Raw genomic sequence first — 24921 nt, 5'->3', positions numbered from 1 at the left:
AAGGCATCAGCACCCCCAACCAGTCAGAGGAACTATCTTCAGGTACAGTCGCGCAGTCTTTAATGTTATGGGCTAGAGAGCCCACAGCCCAGTCCATAAAACTAAACACCTCAAAAACTGTAAAAATATTTTTGAGAAGGTGAGAAAGTTCCAAAGAACTAAAGATAATCTTCGCTGAAGAAAAGGCAGATCTTCATGAAAAATCGATTAGCCCAGAGAAGTCCCCCTGGGAGGAGGCAGAGACTCCCAGGGAAGGAGCTTCCCCCGGTGGCATGCGAAAGGTGTCTCCTCTTGGTCAGCCTTGATGGAGGAAAGCTAAAGATGGCACGACTTCGCTCCTTCTCTGAAAGCCTTCCATTGATATCACTCAAGGCTTTCTTCGCTGAAGAAGAGAGCACTAACTTCAGCAGCTTAGAAGAGTCCGACTGTGCCTGAATCAGGAAAGCTGAAGCAGTCAAGGAGGGAGCTGCAGGAGAAAAGAAACTCTGAAAGGTAGCTGACAGTACCTTAACAGCGATGTGTAAGCGGAAGGGTGAATGTCCTGTACAAGTACATCTTCATCATCAGAAGACACAGGCGACAAGGCCAAATCCATGGACTGGGGAGCCGGAGGAGTCTTTTTCAGCAGGCTCAAAATACTGTCCAGCTTGATTTGGATAGGGTCCACTATAGAAGGCAATTGCGTACTAACCGAAGGCTGAAGCAGGCTAGACTGAGGAGCAGGAGAATCACCAGTGACTGCTTGTGTTCCAACATGAACAGAAGCAAGAGAAGCATCAACAGCAGTAGAAAGGCACTTCTGCATCTGGCCTTGATGCTTGACATTCTGATCTGTGTTGATAAGTCTATGCTTCTTCCAACCCAGTCAGTTGTTTATCTAGGGATGACTCTCACCTTTGAGGCTTTTACTACAGAGAGGGTTAGAAAATTTCTTATCACTACTGAAAGAATTTTGACCCTTAGAAAGTCTCCAGCCAAGAAGTATCTGTCTTTTTTTAGTCACATGGCCTCTGTAGGGAAGTGTCACATTACCTGTCAGTGAATAAGACCATACAGTGTTCCTGTTTAGTGTGGTGCATTTACTTTTGTCTCAGAACCTGCTTTTTTATGATAAAATGATTAAACTTCAGGCATTACTTTTCCTTTGTACTATATTCTTTGACAAAGCTGGAGTACATGCTAACTGTATGCATTTATCTGAACCTGAGTACATAATGAATTTGGAGTTATGTTCCTTACAAAAATTTGCAAATAGGTGAATCCACGAATCGTGAACTGCGAATAGTGAGGGGTCAACTGTACTCATTTTTCCTCTGCCTTTGACTCCCTTTAATCATTTTGTAGTGGCACACATCCTTTGATATGCAATAATGGCATAGGAGGATCTTTATTTCACTCCATAATATTTGAGCAAATTATGCATGAAAACATTTGTATAACTTGAATGGGCCATAAATGATAATACTGTATGGCAACTCTTATGACAACACACTAACCTTGGCTCAGTGATGTGAGGATCGATAGTCTCATGAGATTTTATGAGCAGAAGGTACTGCGTCCCTGTACCTCTCGTAAATATTTGTCTATAAATGTACTCAGGGATTGTTGCTAATTTTAGCTCCTAGTCTTCTATAATATGTGAGCTGTAATTGAAATTTTGCAGAATAAAGTAAAAAAGAAATTAGAAATAACATGTATGACTCACTGAAAGGTGCTACATCTCTCCATTCTAGCATATTTCATGTATATTAGTCTATAAATATATTTGGGGTTGTTGCTGGTTTTAGTTCTTATCTTTTACAGTATTATATGAACTGTAATTGTAATTTTGCAAAATGATTTAAACAAAAATATTAGAAAGAACATGTACAACTCACTAAAACTAGCTGGTTTTTTTTACAAGTGCCTCAGAAAAGAGGCCCTGCACAGGGTTTTAAATATTCACTTTCAGCTTCCTGTGGCAGGCACAGAAATTTTTTAGAATCTTTTTTTATACCATGAGCAGTTTCATATCTTCCTCTTTTCATTAAGGTTTTTTTTTTTGGGAGACCTTAAAGTTTGCCTGGTCATGGGATTTTGTTTGTATATAGGCCAGTCTGTAAGGGTTAAAGAAGTGGATAGGTTAAATATTTGCAATTGATGTGATTATCATCATTATAAAAGTTTAATTTAATCAGACCAGTGAATCACACTTTCAGACCCATAGGAATGGAGTGAAGAAATTGCAAGAAAGCACAATAGGGAGTTATGTAGAAAAATACTGAAAAGTTCTAAAGAGACACTGCAATGGTGATATTTACAGGTCTTTACATTATACTGTTTTTAATGTTATATTTTTATAATTACAAAGATTTTGAATAGTTGCCTCTTTTGAACAGGTGGGTTGAACCAAAGAGCTATTATGATGTAATACATAAGTGGTACTTTAGCAGTATGCCATTTCCACATAAGTTTTGGTATCCAGGAAAATTCCACAAGGGGCACACCGATTTGATTAACAGCATATTTGATGACTCCTGTGATACTCATACGATTGAGACTGAGGTATGATATACTGTACTGTACTTAGTATCTTTATTCTGTCTTATGTAGTAGAAGTAACCCAAAGTAATAAGATGCCTAGGCCATTTGGCATGACTACTGTTCATGAAGGTTTATCTTGAGAGTTGCACAAGGAAAGGTAATTAGTTATTTAGGAACTGCAGGTATTTAGACATTTGTGATGACGTAAACCATAGAATAAACATGCTATGACATAATGAAAACTATGACATACTAATTGGCTTCTTTTGATTTACTGACCATCCAACATAAAACATAACTGTCTATACTCCAAAAAATTGTATAAGCTTGCAGTTTAAACTTTAAAGACTTTGTGTGATGACTAAATTATGTATTTGTCAGCTTTTTGTTGTACTGCATAAGGAAATCTGTCAAGAGGTGCTACTATTAATTTCATTCTCATGGTACCATGATGATCAAAATCTTTTAATGTCTTGTTAATGGTTTCAAGTATTAATGATCTCATTTGATAAAAGGACTGAGAAGTGTACTGTTACAGTACACTTGTTATTTATTTACTTGCTAGTACTCTCATGGAGAAAATTAGTTATAATGTATCTACATAAATAAAAGTAGCCAACATATTTCAGATGTATGTTAGCTTTCATAGCAAACCAGTCAGTTATATTAAACCCAGGTAGCAGTCTTGATGCCCCCGATTTATCAGTTCTGAGGTCTTAAATGACTGAAGAACTAGCAATACCGTGAGTAAATGTCCATGCAGGCATACCCGAGAACCATTGGTTGGAAGACACTGCTAGACCATTCTAAAACATGTCTGTCAATTGTAAGTATTGTTCAGAGTTCCTGGCTATGGTGCAGCAGTTTACAGTTGTATGTTTCATCTTATCAGTTTCCTTTCTTCATTGCTTATCTATCCTTTTCTCCCCCTTTTTCCTTAGAAAGGCGAGTGATTGTTAGTTTTTAAGTTTGCTTTTTTGTCAGTATCCTATAAGTGTTATGCTTATGTTTTTTGTTCATTATTGTTTTCCTTTACTCTTATGTTGTGAATTATTCAATAATTCTGCATAAATTTATTTCAGCTCTATGAAATAAATTTAGATTCTCTAGTTCTGTTTTGTTCATCAACTACTAAAGAGGTAATTCATTGCTTTACCTCTTTTTCTTCTAAATACAGTATATTTTTAATAATCATTTTTACCCAATTTAATTATAATTTTTCAGCAACCCACAATTGATATTAAATGAGTAGTATTTCCGCTGTACCAGAAAATTAAGTAACATCTGTACTTAACGTTGTTATTATTTTATATGTTATTGCTCCATTATGTTATTACAACTTGTGTTATAAAGTATCATGGTTTTGTGGTAGTAATTCTTTATTCTTCATAATTGTTTATAAGCAAATTTGTCAAAATTTGATTTTGCACAGGTCAGGTTTTGTGCTAATAATTCTGCATTCTTCATGATTGTTTATAAGCAAATTTGTCAGAATTTGCTTTACACAGGTCAGGTTTGCTTGATTTTCTTTGTTCATGAAACTTACCTGTCAGATATATATATAGCTGTATTCTCCGAAGTCCGGCCAGAATTACAAAACTTTAATGCATAATACGCAGGGGGAGTCCAGTGTTAGTACCCCATTCCCGCCGCTGGGAGTGCTTGATATCAGGAACCATTCCCATTTTCTATTCAGATTTTCTCTGTCGCCAAAGGTCAACACTCTGTTGCCTGGGTACCCTCCGGCTATAGATTTGTAAGGCTTTTTGCTTGGCATCTGATTGTCTTTTGGTATTTTGACTTTGATCGGTAGATCGCACACGCTTTTGACTTTTCTTTGGTTTCTGAATTAGACTATCATTATGTTCGGGTTCACTCGCTAGTTACCGTGTGTGTGATGTCCGAGTGTGGCGTGAGGTTGCTCTAAGCCGCGTTGACCCTCACACTGCATGTTCTAACTGTAGGAAGCATATATGCATGTTGAATGACAGGTGATGAATGCTTCTTTGTCTGAAAATGAATGGAGAAACGTATGATAAATATGTGATGTAGTTGAGCGTGGATCGACTGAGAGGTCTTCCTCCAGGAGGCTTTCATGAAGTGTTGATGTCGTGGCCCTAACTCCCCTGTACCTTTAGAACCTCCAACTTGTGGTTTTGCCCCAGCCCCCAGATCGTGCCAGTGGAGACTAATATGCTTTCCCGCTACGATGGAATCGATTCGCATTAAATCTAAGGTGTCAGCTCTCCAAGAAAAGTGTTGTGAAGTGACTAGTGCCCCCGAGCGTAGTGGAGGGGCGCCAGACCGGCCCCATCATGCCTCAGGCCTGACCTCTGCTGGACCCCAGGACTCAGGGAGAGAGCATGTCGAAAGTCGAAGGAGGGGGTGACGGGGAACCCCCACCGGTCTGGCGTTCCTCTCGGCAGGTCCTGAAGACGCTTCAGGTTGCCCAGGCCGAAGCTCGTACCGTGTCCCGGAAGGACTGCTTTCGCCTTCTGACATCGCCCCCACGCAGGGGTTGGAACCGGCTAGGCAGGACTCGCCCCTCTAAGAGTAGGCAAGTTTTAGGAGGAGGACGCCACGCCCTCTTCCTACTCTCTGTGCTCTCGCCAGAGTTTGTGATGCTCTCTCAAGCAAAGAAGTACAGATGCCATCCGAAGAAGACGGCTTGAGCGCCCCAAGTCGCTCCAGAGACAGAGCCTCTCCTCAAGAGAAGAGGATTAGGACGCTCCCTCGCCTCTTCCTCCAGGTTACGCACTCTCCAGAGAGAGAGGCGTCACCAACGAGGACCCTTATTGCTCCATGCAGCAGCACTCATTCATTGCAGAGAGAGAGTCCAGTCCTGGGCATCTCGTCGTGGAAGCTGGGATGTTAGTCTTCCAGTGAAGAGATCAGCTCTCCTTCTCCTGCTCCTCGTTCGTCACCTTCGCCTGTCTGCCCGGCCGCGGAAGGAACTTCTAGACTTCGCCCCCGAGGGTGCTGGAGACCGCCTTGACGCCACCCCAGGACGCCCTTCCCCTTCTCGCTCTAGACGCCACGCTCACCTTTTGTTGATGACGCCGTCAGGCTCTAAGCACGTGACCCTCTAAGGGACGCATCCTGACGTTCGTCATGCTGCCAGACGTGACGCTCTAAGGGACGATCCAGACGTTCGTCATGCTGCCAGACGTGACGCTCGATTGGACGCTCAAGAAGCTCGTCATGCTGCCAGACGTGACGCCCCGATAGACGTTCATGACTCCCTTCAAGACGCCTCCACCTGCCGCTGTCGCCGTGGTCCCTGTTCTCCTGCTGTTTTGCACGCCAGTTCCTCTCCAAGCAGAGGTCCTCGCGCGCGTTTCCTCTCCAACTTCTCTGCACTTCGCTCCGATGTTGGAGATAGACTCCGGGCGACTCGGAGTCTGAAGAAGAGATATGATCAGTCCTCGCCGCCGACTACCAGATTCTCGTCAAGCTTTGAAGGGAATTGTTTCTCACAAGTTTCTGCCGGGCAGTAATTTCCTCTCTCTCCTCCTTCTCAACTGGACTTCGATTTCAAGTTCAGGAAGCCCGGGATTTCTGAAGACACCAACCGCTTCCACTAAGCTGGCCTTCAAGAAAGTCCATTTGTGGATGGACTCGCAGTCTTTCAAGGAGCTCTTCTTTCGCCTTCCCCTTCAAGGCCTCGGCAAAGCGCGGCGTGGTATGAGACCGAGAAGCACTTAGGGCCACGCCTTCCTTCCTACCCAAGGGAGACTCGCTCTCTCGCTGATTCGGTAGGAGGTCCACTCGTCGCACGCGCCAAGGTTCCCTGGACTCTTACGAGATGACCATCTTGAAGGCTTCTTTCAAGACGTCAGAAGTTTCAACTCCTTGACTGGTACCTCGAGCTTTGGACTTAAGTCATGGAGTCAGGACTGATCCTTGTCGGACTCCTTTCGAAAGCATCTTGTCTTGCATGGACAAGGCGGTCCGAGATGTTCTGACGAATTGGCCTCGCACTTGCGACTGGAGTGCTCAAGAAGAGGTCATCAGCGGCTCGCCACGGTCCGGCTCTCTCTTGGCACAGAAAGGAGAACTGTTGTTTGTTCTCTAGTCATCTTTCCCCGCTTCGATGGTAAAGCGACAACACAAGCTTGCTAGAGAAGACCACACAGGACCTGTTGGCACAGTCATCGGCTACTTCTGGGCGGTTCCCGTGACCGGTTTATCGCCAACCGCCAGCAGTCACCTAAGATGAAGAAGCCCTTTCGTGGCCGGATCATCTTCGCCTCTTCCGAGGAAAGAAACCTCGAGAAAAAGCCTTACATGGAGTAGGGTGAAGTACGTGATTCTCCTCCAGATACTGGGTAAGCTTAGGCTTTGCTGTTTAGGCCTGGAAAGGAGAGGGGCAGACAGTTAGTCCTTTCTGGTTTTAGAAAGAAAGGATACAAGATCCTTTCCTTTCTCCTCCTTGCCTTTCGCCCTGAATTCCTCCACTGTACGGTCCAGAGACAAGAGATCCTGTACGTACCCACAGTGCAAATGCTCGCTTAAGAGAGCAGTAGAACAGGTCTTAGACCTGGATTCTGGGCCATACAGGTTGTTCCCTGGTCCAAACAGTCAGGAAGTTGGAGACCTTGAAAGCGGGACAGTCAGCAGCCTGAACCGCCTGCCGTGAAAGAAACTTTTGGTGATGGAGGACGGCCTGTCTGTTCGTAGGAGCCTAAGACCAGGGATTGGATGGTATCCTCGACCTTCAGGACGTTGCACTTCTCCATCGCACCGATACATCCTCAGTCAAGGAAGTTCCTGAGGTCTGCCCTTGAAGGGAAAGGTGTATCAATTCAGAGTTTGCTTTGGCCTGTCCACAGCTCCCAAGGATTTTCACCGTCAACATGAGGAATGTAGCAAGGTGGCTGCATCTGACAGGCGTACGTGTGTCGCCTACTTGGATCGACTGGCCGATTCGAGCCAGCCATCGAGGGGAGAGAGGTGTCTGGAGGATCTTACAAGCAATCTCTTAACCTGACGAAAGAACTCGCCTGCTATCAACTTCAAAAGTCACACTCTGATTCTCAACACAGTCCATCGTGTATCTGGGGATTCAGATGGACTCAGTGGTTTTTCGGGGCTTTTCCTTGGCCCCGAACGCCAACAGCTAAAGTACGGAAAGTCCTAGCCTCTTAGAGCAAAACATGTTCGGGTGAGGGAGTGGATGAGTCTGCTGGGGACCATTTCACTGAAAAGTTTGTTTCCCTAGGAGACTACATCTCAGCCTCTTCAGTTCTTCCTGCAAGACAACTGAAAGACAAGAAAACTGAGTTGTCTCACAACCCTGAAAGGGAGCAGCACCAGGTGGTAGTTGATCCCGTTTCTAGAAGCATCCTACCCAGAACCCTGCATCATATTGAAAAACTGATCAACACATCTGCATATTACTAAAGAGAAAGTGCCCACCCTGGAGAGGGAACAGGTGACCGGGCATATCAGCGTGAAAGAATTAGGGGCGATTCTTCTAGCTCCTTCGATCTTCAAGATCAAGTGTCTCGGTCGCACAGTCCAGGTAAACGCGACAATACCACAGCTCTAGCTACTCTGAAAGCAGGGAGGCACTTCATTCTCGTTCCTGTTCGCCTCTGCGAAAGAGATCCTTGTTAGGCGAAGTTCCAGGAAACGTTATTTATCCTGACGCAGGTTTGTAGCATGCTCAGAACGCGAGATGGATCTGCTAAGTCGCCGTCATCAACTGCTCCCGACAGAGTGACTCTGAACCAGGTGTGTCAAAACTTTGGGGTTTGTAATGACCTTTAGTAGACCTGGTTTGCAACATCGAAGAACAACAGGCTTCCGCTTCATTGCCTCCCCTGTCCTGGATCCAGGAGCAGTATCAATAGGACGCCTTCTTGGGACTGGTCTCGCCTGACCTATACGCCTCTCTCCTCAAGATCCTGGGAGAAGTGGTCAGAAGTTAGCATGCCGCAAGACACAAGGATGACTTGATCACCTGCAAAAATGGTCTCCTGCATAAGGAGTGGTTCCGGAGGCAATGTCGCTACTGGTATCTTTCCGAGGTGTTGCTACCTTCGCCCAGATCTACTCAGACAGCCCCACTTCGAACGATACCATCAAAACCTCTCCGCTTCCGGTCTGACTGTGCTCAGACTATCGGAATGCTGGCGAGAGCGAGATGTTTTTCAAGCAGGTGGCAGAGCGATCACAGAGCCAGGAGAACATCTTTCGATCGCGTTTACTAAATGGCAATATTTCTCGACAGTGGTGTAAACAAGAGAGGATTTCTCTTCTCGACCATCAGGAGCCAGATTGCAGACTTTTCTTTTCTTAGGAAGTTCTGGAAGCTGTAGTCTCCACTATTAAGGGATATAAGAGTATGTTGTCGGGCGGTCTTTCGCACAGAGTGAATAGATCGCCAACAATACGGACTCTGCATGACCCTCATTAGGTCGTTTCGAGACTTACTAAGGCATCAGCATTTGGTCTGGCTCTTGAATTTGAATGTAGTTCTTAAGTTCCTGATGCAAAGCCCCTTGAACCTTTCCAGTTGCTTCTTTGAGGGACGTAACAGCAAGACGTTATTTTAGTTGCTCTCGCTACTGCAAGAGAATCAGTGAGATTCATGCAATATCCAAGTTAATTGGTTTTAAAGACACGGCGCGTGTGCTCTTCAACCGTCGTTTCTTACAAGAATGAGAACCTGTTCACCCTGGCCCAAGTCCTTTGAAATGAAAGGTTTGGCGGTATCTGGTCAGAACCGAAAGACTAAGTTATGCCCTGTTCGCTCTAAAGTTCTAATGGACAAGACGTAAAGAGTCGTAAGAGGTCTTGGCGGATAGGTTATGGTGCTCGTGAGAAGACTGACGCCCCTACGTCAAAGAATGCGCTGGCTTTCTTCTTGAGGTCCACCATTCAAGAAGCGACAAAAGTTAAGCCGGGAGAGTGACTTCGAACTTCTGTTACACGCATGAGGTTCTGGCTGTTGCAACGTCGTAGCCTTTCAAAAGAACATGGCTCTGAACGTATATTATGAATGCCAATTTATTGGAGAAGTCATCTGTGCCTGCCTCTCATTACCTAAAGGACGTAAGAACAGTAAGAGCACCCTGCTCCACACACAACACACCTTTTGCACATGCAAGCGCGTGGGCTGGTAATGACACCCTGGGGAAGGGAGGCAGCACCCATCCTATCCTTCTGTAATGTATGGTTAGGGAATAGTTTTTAAAAAATTTTGGCTGTGTTTTTATGGTCAGTAGACTGTGTGCTGTGCCCTCTTTCTTCTTGTTTTTAACTAGTCACATGTTTGCAGGCCAGTGGTTATTTTTGTCTCTTTGTTTCCTTCTCTTGAGGGCTATGATCTGTCACATAGTGGTCACGTCTCGCTGGCAGATCATCTGAACTCTCTAACCATATAGGTCTCACCTCGTTGAAACTCCAGTAAAGCAGACTGCACTCCTGGGTGACAGTAATCACTAAGTCAGCTATGCTAAAAGGTAAGGGAACCAAGATGTGTAATCATCTACATTGTTTTGTTTCTCAATCCTATGCTGTCTCTGCCCACCTCCAATGGTGCGATCAGCTATATATATTATCTTGACAGGTGTTTCATGAACAAAAATGACATTTTTAATGATAAAATGTTTGTTCTATACTCACCTGGCAGATATATATATTCGTAGTGCCCACCCCTCCTCCTCAGGAGACAAACGGCACTATGAAAATCTGAATAGAAATGGAATGGTTCGATATCCGCCTCCCAGCATGAATGGGCATTAACACCTGGACTCCCACCGCAAATAAGTTTTGTGAATTCTGTCGGACTGGAGAATACAGCTACATATATATCTGCCAGGTAAGTATGAACAAACCTTATTTTATCATTAAAATATCATTTTTACATGTTAGCCTGGTCTTGGTTAATTGCGATTATTTTCCTTCTAACTGGCTTTTTATGAGAATGGATGTATATTCAGGGTAGGTAAAGCTAAGCATTTTTGCTATTGTATTTATTCTGCTTTGGAATCTTATCTTTTGACTATGAGTGTTCTATCACACATTTGCCAGTCTGGGAAAGCTTCATGAAGCTGTTACACATTTTTAGGTTCTGTGCCACCCAGGCCATTTTATGCCTTTACATCTGAAGGGTATTTAGCACGGCTCATTTTCTCGCAACCCGTGGCCTCTGTCTTTCACCAAGCTGTAAGGCAGGTATATGGATGTGTTAAATTTAATCTAAAGTTTGTTGATGTCACTTTCCTGCATTTTCAGAGGACTGTATCTCTATAATCTTAGGCTACAGAGTCATCATGTTTCATTTTTTTTTTAAACTCTGGTTTGTTGAAGTGTTTAATCTGTGGATTTGTGAAGGCCTTTTCATCACTTCAAGAAAGGCTGTCCTTGTGGGATATTCCAGCAGCCAAATGTGACCACTTGTAGTCCTCTGTAGCCTAGCTGACCCCTTACATATTGCTTCAAGAGGCTACCCTGCTGCATCTTATTATTTAGACTGCAGCTTTGAGATGTGTGAAATGATTTCCTGTATTGTTTGACATTGCTATCCTTGAGAGTTTAGTGTTCATGGATCAGTCATTTTATATTCTCGTAAGTTTCTTACCACAGCCTGGACAACTGGCACTCAAGACTGTGTTGATAGGTGAGTCATGTCAGCTTTGTTGTTTAACTATTCACATGAACTTTTCCTCAGGAGGACCAGACACTTGAAAGGGATTTCAAAGTTGAAGATCGGCAGAGGATTCAGGCTTCCAAGAATGTACTTGCCTTCTGAAGTTGGTCATCCTTCAGGTGCTCTCTAGCATTTCATGGGACTAAGCTAATCAAATCAAGTGATTGTATATGAGATTAGGACTATAACTTCCCCCTTAAGTGGGTAGTGCCATCAGTGCACCTCACGCAGTGCACTGTAAGCATTCCTTGAGGTTCCTTGCAGCATCCCTTTGGCCCCTAGCTGCTGCCTCTTTCATTCCTTTTACTGTGCCTCTGTTTATATTCTCTTTCTTCCACATTACTTTCCACCCTCATAGTGCTGCAAGGTTTTCTTCTGTTACACCTTTCAGTCCTTTTCACTCTTAATTTCTCTTTCAGCATTGAATGACCTCACACCGTATATTTCCATGTATAAGTCGACCTTAAGATGAGACGCGGTAAAAAATTATGGCAAATTTTCATGAATTTATCTCAAATCTGTAGTATAAGACAACTGCTAAATTACAAAACCATCTGTGTATAGGCCAGCTTTAGCAACAACAGGTATCTTATGAAATATAGGTTACTGGTATATAAAGATGATGTTATTACAGATGCTGATTTACTTACTGTGTCCTTAGAAATTCAGAATAAACAGAATAACAAAGCCGATCTGTATCATGTTTTTCATACACACATTGCCCAAAAGGGACACCGTTGTTTTGTTTATGTTTCACCGTCAATCACAAACAACCCCTAACAGTAATACAATGATGTACGATAATTATCGTACATTGTTATCGTTTGTATGACTGAATTGTTCTAAACAGTTACAAACAGCTTGGTGTAATGTAATAATGAATATAATATTATCTTAAATGTTATTACTACTGTAATTACACTACCATTAAAATTTCTGAAAGGTTACTGAAAGATAAAGGTTGCTGTGAGCGCAACTGTAACTCGATGTTTACATTTTCTCAGCTGGCCTCACATAGATAAAAGTTGATTTTATATAAGTAACTTACCAAGTAATTACATAGTAATAGGTTTTCAAACCACGGCAGCCTAAAAATTCAAAATTCGCGGTAGCCCTCAGTTGTTTTGTGTAGGTGACAAGACCCCACCCACTTTAGGGTACCAGTAGGAACAACTTAGCAGGGAGCTCCAGGTCGTTTTTTGCCGGCTTCTGACTAACATCGGAGGTTTTCCGCAGTCTCCTTCATCGTTTTTCCGGATATTATTCCCGACGTTTGGTGAAGTACAGTACTCATTTTTGTTGTGGCCTTGATCTTTGGTTACTTAGCTAGCTCTGGTTGGAGATAGTATAACCTTTATTGTGAATTTAAAATGTCAGATTCTAGCTGTTTTAGCATTCGCTTATGTATAGAAGGGTGTAAGACTAGGTTAACGAAGTCTTCACATGATTCACACACGAAGTTTACTAAATGTAGGGGGCAAAAGTGCAGTATTGATAACACTTGCAGAGAATGTCAAGATTGGGATGATAGGAAGTGGAAGATATTAAAGTCACATTTGGATAACTCAAAAGAGAAGGGAAGAGGAAGGTAGCCACTAGGGCCGAGAATAGAGCTAGTTTAGGGTCCAATCCTTTACCTACTCTTGTAGAAGTTAGAGCAATTCCTTTTGCTCCAATTCCTACTGTGCCCCCTATCATTATCCCTCCTACTTTACCACATATTCCTGTACCAGGCTCCCGTGCTTCTGAATCTGATGCCATTGCCAGCCTCGAATCAAAGTTTGACTGTAAATTTGAATTTATTTCTAATGCAGTGTTGGAAATGGGGTCTTCCATTAGAGCTATTATGGGACAATTGTCAAAGGTGCAAAGTGATAGCGCTGTGAAAAGTGACAGTGTTGTGCATATTTAGGAGGTGGCTGCTCGTCCCACCGGTGCTTCTAGACGAAGGTCCCTGTCCTGCTCCCCCACACCAGGGTGGAGACATACCTGAGGTCCAAGGGAAGCTGGTGGGGTTTGCCCACAGGTGGTCGCCCCCTCTGTCGAGCCTGTTGAGTGTTCCCAAGCTGCAACAAAGTGCCTTTGGAAAGGCGTCTCAGTTTCGAAACATCAGCTTTTGTCAGATTCGGAAGTTTCCAGCCCTGGTAAGAGGTGCCCGTATCACTACCCAGCTTCTTCGCGCCCACTTAAGAGGCACACTGCGGAAGCGGACTGCTCATCTCTTCAAGTCAAGAGGTTAAGTTAAGTGTACCTTAGTTTAACCAGACCACTGAGCTGATTAACAGCTCTCTAGGGCTGGCCTGAAGGATTAGACTTATTTTTGTGGCTAGAACCAATTGGTTACTAACAAGCGGGACCTACAGCTTATTATGAAAAGAGAATCACATTATTGCGAGAAATGAATTTCTGTCACCAGAAATAAATTCCTCTAATTCTTCATTGACCGGCCAGAGACTCGAACTTGGGCCTAGGAGAGTGCTAGCCAAGAACTCTACGACTCGTCCAAAGAGGAACAAAAGGTACAGGGAGGCCAGCCATAACCCGCAGCCCTCCTGCAGTTTCATGGACCAACCTGCCACCTCTTCGGCCAGTCCCCGTCATTCTCCTTGGGACAGCCTGGAGCACTTCTCACCTTTTGAGTGCCTGTATTTGGCGTCTAAGCGCCCAAAGCGCCCATCATCATCTTCAAAGATCCATGGCACCTCTGAGCGCGTACCTACTTCTGAGTGTTCGGCGCCTGCCTCTTTGTGCCAAGCTCCCACTCCCGAGTGTGCGGCGCCAACTGCTGAGCGTTCGGCGCCAGTTTCCAAGCGCTTGGCCTCATCTGCATCGCTTCTGCTCTCGTTGGTCCAAGAGGTGGAATCCCTTCTGCTCAAGGGAGCTGTGGAAGAAGTCAAGAATTGCGGTTCAGAGGGATTTTACAACCGCCTTTTCATGGTCCCCAAGGCATCTGGGGACTGGAGACCTGTATTGGATGTCATCGCCCTAAATTTGTTCGCTCTAAAGATGAAGTTTCATATGGAAGACTGTCCATTCAGTCACAATGGATACTCAGGATGCTTACTTACATGTCCCCATACATCTGGGCTCAAGGAAGTAACTGCGTTTCATTTTTCAGAGCAGGGTTCTCCAGTTTCGGGTCTTGTGCTTTGGCCTGTCGACAGCACCACAAGTGTTTACACGGATTCTCACCCCTCTTGGGAATTGGCTTCATCATCTAGGAATAAACATCAGCCTGTATTTAGACAACTGGCTTCTCCGTGCCTTATTGGAGAAGAAATGCACAGAGGACTTGAAGAAAACTCTAATGACACCGACACAGGAGATTCCCTAAACTCATGTACTTTTCTTTTCTGTCCCCCTGCAGGCTGATCCTGACAGTTCCAACAGTTCCTTTCCCTTCTCTCCTGCTCAGCAGTCCAGTGGATGAGCCTTTTGGGGATGTTGGCCTACAGTAGAACAGTTTGTAAAACTGGGCTGGCTGCACATGAGGCCTCTGCAGTTTTTCCTCAAAGTGAACTGGAACAGAAGGAACCAGCCGGACTTCTTCATTTTTCCCATCACATCGGAGATCAGAGTGGGCCTTCGATGGTAGTTATGCAAAGAAAGACTTAGGGAGGGGGGGAAGTCTCTTCTTCCAGTGAGCCCCAACCTAGAATTTTATTCTGACACCTCCAATATAGGTTGGGGTACCCTTCTGGAGGGCCGAGAAGTTTCTGGAACGAGGTCAAGAGAACAGCGGAGTTACCACATCAACATCAAGGTGCTGAAGGCTATTTGCCTGGTCCTTCGGTCCTTCTCGAGCCTAGTCTTCAGTAAGAAGGTGGTGGTACACACAGACAACACTGCACTAGCATACATCCACAAGCAAGGAGGCACCCATTCTTTTTCTCTTTATGAGACAGTGAGAGACCTCCTCTGGGCAGAGAAGAACCAGGTGACTTTGACCGCAGGGTTCATTTTTGGGAGAATGAACATGATTGCAGACAAGATGAGCCGTCTCAAACAAGTACTACCAACAGAATGGACATTAGACCCCTAGTCTGCAACGATCTGTGGAGGTTATGGGGCAGACTGACCGTAGACCTGTTTGCAACTTCAAGAAACAACTGTCTCCCTCTCTTCTGCTTCCCAGTCCCGGACCCTCTAGCATGGGTGACGGATTCCCTCCTCTTAGACTGGACAGGCCTGGATGTTTACGCCTTCTCTCCTTCAAGATGATCGGGGAAGTGATAAATAAGTTTTTGTCATACCAGATCATTTCCATGACTCAAGTAGCTCCCTTTTGGCCCAACAAGGAGTGGTTTCCACAAAAACAATTACTGCTCAGACAACCCCACCTCCTTAGGTTCCACCAAGGGTTGTCCGCTCTGGCCCTGACAGGCTTCAGACTGTCAGAAGCCTTGTCAGAGTGAAAGGATTTTCGAGACGGGCTGCAGAGACAATTGCGAGATGCAGGAGACGTCTTCTAGCAACCTCTCCCAGTCCAAGTGGACAGTTTTCAGAAGATGGTGCAGCCGCAATAACATCTCTTCTGAAACAACTAAGTCAGATTGCCGACTTCTTGTTATTCTTGAAGTCTGTCAAGAATTTTCGATCTCTACTGTCAAAGGGTACAGGTCAATGCTCAGTTCGTTTTTTAAACATAGAGGCATGGATCTGTCCTCCAAACAGGGCCTCAGTGACCTCATCAGATCTTTTGAGACATCGAAGAAAAGGAGTTCTAGTTGTGTCCCTTGGAATTTGTATGTAATATTGAAATGGCTCTCCGGTCCCTCTTTCAAACCACTCTGTTCTGTCTGTCTCATAGACGTTACCAGGAAGACACTCTTTTTGGTGGCGTTGGCAACCACCAAGCAGATAAGTGAGCTGCAAGCAGTAGTCAAAAGAGTGGGCTTTCTGCAAGGGGACGGAGTCTGCTCCTTCTCTTTTGGTTTTCCTGCCAAGAACAAAGATTTTTTCAGACCTTGGCCTCGTTCATTCACCATTAGGAACCTTATGGATATTCTTGGACCAGAGGAAGAAGAGAGACTTCTTTGCCATATGAGAGCTCTCAGGTACTACCTGCATCGAACAGAGAAGATCAGAGGACCTTCAAACAACCTCTAGTTTTTTGTAAGGAACCTGTCTAGGCCTCTCACGAAGAATACCGTATCCTTTTTCCTGAGAGATCTGATTTCTGAAGCACACTCTAAGATTCAAGAGGACGTCTTACCGACAGTTAAGGTTAAGGATCACGAGATTAGGGCAGTTGCGACATCTCTGGCTATAGTACAGTCGACGTTTTGGAGATGCAAGTTTGTCTTCGCTGCACACTATCTAAAGGATGTGGAAACTGTTTTTGAAAATTGTAGCACATCAGTACCTTTATCTCTGGCTGGCATGGTGTTGGGAAAGGAAGCATGGGGGGACATCTGTCCCTCTACTATCTCCTCGCCTTGGTTAAGGTTTTGAATTTAAGGGAAGCTTGGGAGTACATTGTACCTAGAGTACCCATCAGTTTTTAATGGTCTGGGGTGTGGTTTTTATTATAGTGTAGGTGACAGCATTGTTTTTAATTTTGATCTGAGCTACGCCCAGGGCAAGGGCACATTCTAAACTTTGCTACAAAGTTCCCACTACTGTAGGGGCGACCCTTGGCTCATAGCCACGTCCACTTCATGCTAAGATGAGTGCCAACCAGAGGCAGTATCCACCTGTAGCAGCTCTCTCAACTGGTAAGGAAACAACGAGCATTTGTTAAATGCTAGCAGTTTTCTGTTTCAGATTCATTACTTTCCCTAATGTCTTGAAATAGAATATGTCCATGTATCCCACCTCCTTGCAGTGTAGAATCAGCTGTGTAATTACTTGGTATATAAAAGTAACATTTTTATGATAAAATATAGTTTTATATATACTAACCAAGTAGTTACAAGCTTGGAGCCCTCCCTCATCCCCTCATAGGGACATCAGGCCACAAACGAATTGAAGCTGTCTACTAAGTTGTTCCTATTGGTACCTGAAAGTGGGTGGGTACTTGTCACCTACACAAAACAATTGAGTGCTACCGTGAATTTTGAATTTTTAGGCAGCCAGGGTTTGCAAACCTATAGCTTTGTAATTACTTGGCAAGTATATTTAAAGCTTTATTTTATCATAAAAATGTCATTTTCATTTATTTGGAATTGTTCCTCAAATAGGCTACTTCTTATGAAGATATGGCAGTAATATATATGGTAAAAAATGGTTTTACTACATTTATTATCAGTTTATTTCATAATGTGAGTCTTTTCATGTATGTTGGCAGTTATCACACCAAGGCCGAGGCTAGCCTACAAATAAACATCACTTAGAATTAAAGGTTTGATTTTTAGAATGATAATATAAGATGACCCCCAATTTTTAGGGTTGAATTTTACGTTTTAAAGATCATCTTATACATGGAAATATATGGTAGGTCCCAGAGCTTGGCCTTTAGCCGAAATTTTATATTCCATTCCATTTCTACTAACTACTATGCCTTTAAGAGGGGCTTGGTTATGCCCTCCATCAATGCAGGTGGCTGTGTTAGTCAATCCTTTTGCTTTGAGATAGTGTTTCTTACTTTCTCAGATGTCACCATTTGGGGTCATGAGGAGCTTTCCCTCAGTTGAATGTTTAGTTGATACTGTATTTGCACTGCATAACTACAGAGATAATGTGAAAGCAATCTGCCGTATACTTTGGGGTATGTTTACACGCAGTATCCTATGGGAATACTTTGGACTCTTGGCTCTTGATGTTCTATCCCCAAATGCTTCACTAGATGCAATTCAGGGTCAGTTTGATTGGTTTATTATTAACAACTCTAGTTTTTATAATATTAAACAATATCAGTCATATGCTGAATTGCCCGCCTTCCATATTCTCATTCTTGCTTTTCCATATCTAACCTGTGCAGTAAAATGACTTGGCAGTTTGTGCTATCCGGTGATTCACAGGTGCTCATACATGAACAATCACTGGTGGCTCTCCAACTTCTTCATCTTTAAGACTACAGAATGGGGGTGTCTGGGAATGTTGCAACTGGGATTGGGGTTCAGTATGGGTTTGTATGGAAAATTATATTTCATTAAACTGTGATACTACATTTCTAATTTTCATTTGTATGCAGAGGATGCCATCTTCATATATTTATAATGTGAATACAATATATTTTTCCATTTGATGCAGGATAATTGGTGAGTTAAGAGATAAGTTGCTTGATTTAATAAGCAATATTTGTCAAATTAGTTGCATGAAACTATAGCACTTATTTTGTTTTCAGTTACATAAACAAGCCCAAGAATGTTTAACCATGTTATCAAATCGCCTAGGTGACCGAGAATATTTCTTTGGTCGCTCTCCTTCCACTATAGATGCTCTGATATTTTCATACTTGGCATTATTACTAAAGGTAAGAGAATATAACTGGTGAGTGTTTTGTTAAGTCAGACTTTTCTGTCGTTTTATTTCATCCTTATTTTAAAAATCTTTTAAATCAGTCCACTGAGAATTTATGGAATGAGTGGTCTTTATAAACTATAGTTCTTTGTAATAAAAGAGGAGGTTGTAGTAAGCTGCATTTGAGCTTTGGCTTATAATATGGAGCAGCAGAAATACCTATGATTTCATCTTTTATTTTTTTTTTAGTATTTAACACTGTCTAATTGTATATTCATTTATTGTCCCTCTTCAAAATTCCATTTTCTTTGCAAATGTCCGTGAGTCAACTGCACTGAGTAGAATGAGTAATTGATTGACTCCATGAAACAGTACTGCTCTTGGTGTGCACACAACTCATTTGCCATAGTAGGACCAGGTAATATGGTCCCTCCTTGAAACTGGCATCAATCATACTTGAATTTGCAAATCTTGAGATAAGGGGTGGGCCCTGTGTAAATCATGAGCCAACAGTTTTGCAATAATAATAATGGTAGTTTTCAGTAATTAAGGCTGTGATGATGGTATGGTCCTTCAAGAAAGTCCAGACGATGGATGTGCTTACAGGAATTTATCAGTCTTCTAATCTCAATCTTTTTAAGGGGAAATCATGTGGAAAATTTGGATGATGATTAATTTATTTTGGTGTTTTCATGCTTTGACCTCTTGAAATTGCTGGGAAATATACCCATCTAAAGCTGTCAATTAAATTATCCTCTGATAAGAACTACAGCACTTTTCATTTGCCAAGGTGTTTCTGAAGCTCTGTACTGGTAGGCAACAACTTCAAGTATTGTATAGTATATAGTTTCCTTTCAATTAATGATTATTGCTATAAAGTATTTAACAAGACCACCAAGGTTGGGCTCTTTTAGCTTGAACCACTTGATTCTAGTTCTAGGGCCCATCAATTTCATCTTGGCTCCTTTTATTCTCAGTAAAAGGTCATCTTTTCTTGTGTATGAGATGTCATTTTGACTAGATCTTGCAATTTTCTTGTACATAATCAGGTGTGCTGGTCACATACAGAAGACTGTGATTGCTGCTCCAGCATCAAACAATAGCAGAAAGTCAGTTAACCTTGTGCTTTATTTTATTTTGGTCATTGTAGCCATGTCCTCCATAGATATGACTAGAGCATCATTACTTTGACAGATGTTCCAATTTAGGTACCCTCCAACAATGGCTGTCTCATCTGCTCCTTATTTCCTCTTTCTCCTTCTCAGCACATCTTTGCTGGAACTCGAGATTTGTATGTCAAGGAAAAAGGCAGTCTACTTTAGAGATTGTAATGTTACCCATCCCACACTTTTGTTGTGGAAACTGTTCCTATCCCCTTGCAGAAGGATGTCTTGTTTTTTAACTTTTCAGTGTATGATTCAGCTTAAGTAAAATGCACTAGTGTTTTTGTATAAAGCACAAAAATTCTTTTGATTGATTAACAATTCTTATGTTTCTCAACAATACAAATGGATAGCATGGATTTGCATAATTGGAGAATACTTTTTAATTAATGCTTTTTCTTTACTAATGTACTTTGTATTTTGGCAGTGATGTTAAATTCATCACTGTACTATTTTTATATAAATTTGATAATATAGAACTTACAATTCCAGCATTCATGTTTCAAAGACACTCAAAATGACAGGAGGTTTAGGAAAGGCCTTAATTATTGTTGTGGAAATGCAGATCATTCTGGAATGTTTGAAATTGGCTGTAATCCTTTACTTAAAGGCTATTGTGTAGTGACTTAGAGTTTTGCATTCTAGAGCCTTTGTTGATAACTATGTTATCATAAATTGCCTGTGATTAGACAGTCATCTATGTCAGACTTTAACACACAAAATTGTCAGGGAAATTATGCTTTGTTGTTTAATGGAATTGAACATAGGTATTGTGCACCATAAGTTGTGATAAGCTCTTCAGTATGTTAATCAGATTGATATGATGTTTTAACTTTGCAAAACTTAGGTTATTGTTTTTTTCTTTTTCCAGGTCGATTTAAAAGTACAAGTCTTGCAGAACCACATTAAAGCATGCCCTAACCTTTCTCGATATGTAACGAAAGCAATTCAGAGGTTTTTCCCCTCAGGTGAGTTATTTTTCTTCCTTTTGTTTTGTGGTGTTAAAATTTTTTGAAAGGATATGATTAACTGTGAGAACTTAATTTTTTGAAGTCCCTTTTGTAATTTCTGATTTGCAGACAAGTGTGTTTGTATGTAGACACCCTTTTGACGTGTATTGTGCAATAACTGGCAATGGGACAGCTTCTTGGTTTTGATATTTTTAGCCTATATTGCATGGAGGAAAGCTTATTCTATCAATTAGTGGTCTTATTTTGCCTATTTTAACATTATCAAAGTTGTTGAAAATCTCATCAAAGGCCAATAATTTTTTATGATGCATCTGGAAATCCCAAATGTTTCTTGTGTGTAAGATCCAGCAGTGGGTATAGGACTGAAATGCAGTTCTGTTGACATGGGTATCAACATATGCTACTGCACACAGTAATCCATTATTATAATAATTTTACATTTTTTATTAATAATGTTTTTATATCATGAGTATTTTTTTAAAAAATTATCATTATTTTTATGGAAAAATTGGTATGTATAGCATTTCCGTTAATATTTGTATTTCTTATATGTGGATTGATAGTACTTGCATTATTTTTGTCAATAATACCAATGATTCTCACAAAATAATGCCAGGAAGTGATATCTCTTATGTTGGTGAAGTTTCGAGACTAAGGATAGTTTGCTTTTAAATTCTGAATTTGAATAAGACAATTTGGTGGGCCGAGTTGGGCAGATCTTTTTCTCTGAGTTCATTGTGCTTCAAGAGGTATTTTTCTAAAGAAAATTTACACTTTTAGGTTAGCAGATAATTTTTTTAAGTCTCTCATTATTTTAAAAGAAGCCTCTTTAAGCATACAGTTAATGGAGAACAGCCATAATTTTTTATTTGTATGGAAGGGTAAGCACAGTGTACCTAGGGAAAAAGAAATACTGTGGGCAGCCCCCTGTTAATGGTGGGGGTGCCATTCCTGGCTGAGTGCCAATAACCGAAAATTGTTGTTAACCGGAACATCACAATAATTATGGTAATAAATGGTGTTTGTGACACCATAAGCGCTGATAAAATGCTTACCAGCGCTGAAAATTGCTTCCCGACACTGATAAACTGCTTCCCAATGCTGATGAACTGCTTGCCAGTGCTGAAAATCTGGTTAACGACGTCGTTAGCTAAGCGTCGTAAAACTGAAACGCCGTTAACCAATGCCACCAGTAAGAGGGGACTGCCTGTATACTATATATCCATTGTTTACACTTATATGTTGAAAAAATGCCTGCTAGCACCATCTGTCAGTGTGATGTCACTGCAGGATTTAAAGTAAACAAAGCATATTTTATGAACAAGATGCAAGTTCATCTGGTAATATGTTGGACATGAGTCTGAATCCTTTCTTCACTTATTGACATGGCTAGATTCCAAAGACAAAATCATTAATTTGAGTCAAAATTAGTAATTCAGTGATCCCTCAATTATCCATTATTCCCCTATTCGCATTTGCCTTTCTCTGCATGCATGCAACCAACCCCCTGGGACCCAGGATGTACAGTAAACCCCTGTATTCGAGGGGGATGCGTACCACCACCCCCCCCGCGCGAATACCTCAAATCTGCGAATACTTAAAACCCCTCTAAAAAACACTTAGAACTGCCTATTTTGATAGTTTAAACACAAGAAAAACCCTAAAAAAATGCTTATACCCGAGTATTCTAGCCCTTAAATGCCTACTGGACGTATCATACGTCGACTAAAATTGTCTGTTGGGTGCCAAGTGGACGTACCGTACGTCGACTACAAAAAATTTCAACCTTTGGTCAACTTTGACTCGACCGAAATGGTAAAAAAACGCAATTGTAAGCTAAAACTCTTACATTTTAGTAATATTCAATCATTTACCTTCATTTTGCAACAAATTGGAAGTCTCTAGCACAATATTTCGATTTATGGTGAATTTTTGAAAAAAAACTTTTTCCTTACGTCCGCGCGGTAACTCGGCCGAAAATTTCAGAAATTCTTTCGTCATTTTGTCGTAATTTTTGCACTGTTTTATATTAGCCGTTACGTAAAGTTTTATATATGAAAGTGTGCACAATTTCATGTAAAATACAACAAAATACAACCCATGGTTGTAGCTTTTATCAGTTTGGAAATATTTTCATATAAATCTCAATAACTGCCAAAATTTCAACCTTCAGTCAACTTTGACTTGACCGAAATGGTAAAAAAACACAATTGTAAGCTAAAACTCTTACATTCTAGTAATATTCAATCATTTACCTTCATTTTGCAACAAATTGGAAGTCTCTAGCACAATATTTCGATTTATGATGAATTTTTGAAAAAACTTTTTCCTTACGTCCACGCCAGAAATTATTTAGATCACGTTGTCGTAATGTTTGCACTGTTTTATATTAGTCGTTACATAAAGTTTTATATATGGAAATGTGCACAATTTCATGTAGAATACAACAGAAAATAACTCATGGTTGTAGCTTTTATCAGTTTGGAAATATTTTCATATAAATCACGATAACTGCCAAAATTTCAACCTTCGGTCAACTTTAACTTGACCAAAATGGTAAAAAAATGCAATTATAAGCTAAAACTCTTACATTCTAGTAATATTCTATCATGTACCTTCATTTTGCAACAAACTGGAAGTCTCTAGCACAATATTTCGATTTACGGTGAATTTCTGAAAAAAAAAACTTTTTCCTTACGTCTGCGCGCGGTAACTCGGCCGAACATCTCAGAAATTCTTTCATCACGTTGTCGTAATGTTTGCATCGTTTTACATCAGTCGTTACATAAACTTTTATATATGAAAATGTGTGCAATTTCATGTAGAATACAACAGAAAATAATTCATGGTTGTAGCTTTTATCACTTTTGAAATATTTTCACATAAATCCCGATAACTGCCAAAATTTCAACCTTCGGTCAACTTTAACTCGACCGAAATGGTCGAAAAATGCAATTGTAAGCTAAAACTCTTACATTCTAGTAATATTCAATCATTTACCTTTATTTTGCAATAAATTGGAAGTCTCTAACACAATATTTCGATTTATGGTGAATTCTTGAAAAAAACATTTTCCTTACGTCCGCGCGGTAACTCGGCCGAACATCTCAGAAATTCTTTCGTCACCTTGTCGTAATGTTTGCACCATTTTATATTAGTCGTTACATAAACTTTTATATATGAAAATGCACACATGAAAATGTGTGCAATTTCATGTACAATACAACAGAAAATAACTCATGGTTGTAGCTTTTATCAGTTTTGAAATATTTTCATATAAATTACGATAAATGGAAAAAATTTGACCTTCGGTCAACTTTAACTCGACCGAAATGGTCGAAAACTGCAATTGTAAGCTAAAACACTTACAGTCTAGTAATATTCAATCAATTAGCTTCATTTTTCAACAAATTGGAAGTCTCTAGCACGATATTTCGATTTATGGTGAATTTTTGAAAAGAAATTTTTTTTACGTCCGCGCGTTACGAATTCATGCATCATATTGTGATAATATTTTCTCTGTGTTGCTTTGATCGTTTTACAATTTGTTATATACCAAAATCATTGCAATTTAGTGTACAATACAAAGAAAAAAAAATAATCCGTTAGCTTTAACTGTTTTGCTCACAGCACAATTTGTATAAAGTTATATATGAAAATTTTTTTTGCACTGTCATATATTTCAATATTTATATATGATAATGATATTTTTTTTCATTTCTGATGGTTGCATACTAAACTTCAGGCAATGACAAAAAAAGGAGCCAAAAATGAACTCTTAATCTTAAAAACTAAGCGTGCTGTGATTTTTTTAAAAAACTTTTTTTCCGCTTCGGCGCTAACTCCCGAACGCCGCTGGCATACGGGAGACGTTTTTGTAAATAGAGGCTCGGTGTTTAAGGGTTAATAGTTTTATCACAAAAAGTGCATCTAGTCATGAAAATATGAAAATACAGTAATAAGATTCGCGTATTAGCGGATTTCTCTGTGGAACTTAGCTACACATTATTCGCTGAAAATTCGCCCATTTGCAGTATTTTTCACTGAGAAATATTCACTAATTACTGTATTTTCATATGATTTTCATGACTAAATGCACTTTTGTGCGATAAAACTATTAAAATACTCGGGTATAAGCATTTTTAGAGGGTTTTTCTTGTGTTTAAACTATCAAAATAGGCAGTTCTAAGTGTTTTTAGAG

The 24921-nt window shown here is 41.1% G+C and overlaps 1 protein-coding gene across 4 annotated transcripts in view; it reads left to right on the top strand.

The window, feature by feature from the left end:
• LOC136854658 (metaxin-1) overlaps nucleotides 1–24921 on the top strand; it is a 66637-nt gene that overhangs the window by 12909 nt on the left and 28807 nt on the right. For all 4 annotated transcript variants that reach the window (XM_067131241.1, XM_067131240.1, XM_067131239.1 and 1 more), the window contains 3 exons: nucleotides 2379–2544; nucleotides 18471–18599; nucleotides 20621–20717. In XM_067131241.1, coding sequence (XP_066987342.1) covers nucleotides 2379–2544; nucleotides 18471–18599; nucleotides 20621–20717 — 392 coding nt within the window. The remainder of the gene's footprint in view (nucleotides 1–2378; nucleotides 2545–18470; nucleotides 18600–20620; nucleotides 20718–24921) is intronic.

This window comes from Macrobrachium rosenbergii, chromosome 29 (assembly GCF_040412425.1).
Source record: "Macrobrachium rosenbergii isolate ZJJX-2024 chromosome 29, ASM4041242v1, whole genome shotgun sequence".
Taxonomy (NCBI): Eukaryota; Metazoa; Arthropoda; class Malacostraca; order Decapoda; family Palaemonidae; genus Macrobrachium; species Macrobrachium rosenbergii.
The sequence above is the reverse complement of the archived record's forward strand: the minus strand, read 5'-3'. Positions and strand labels throughout refer to the sequence as shown.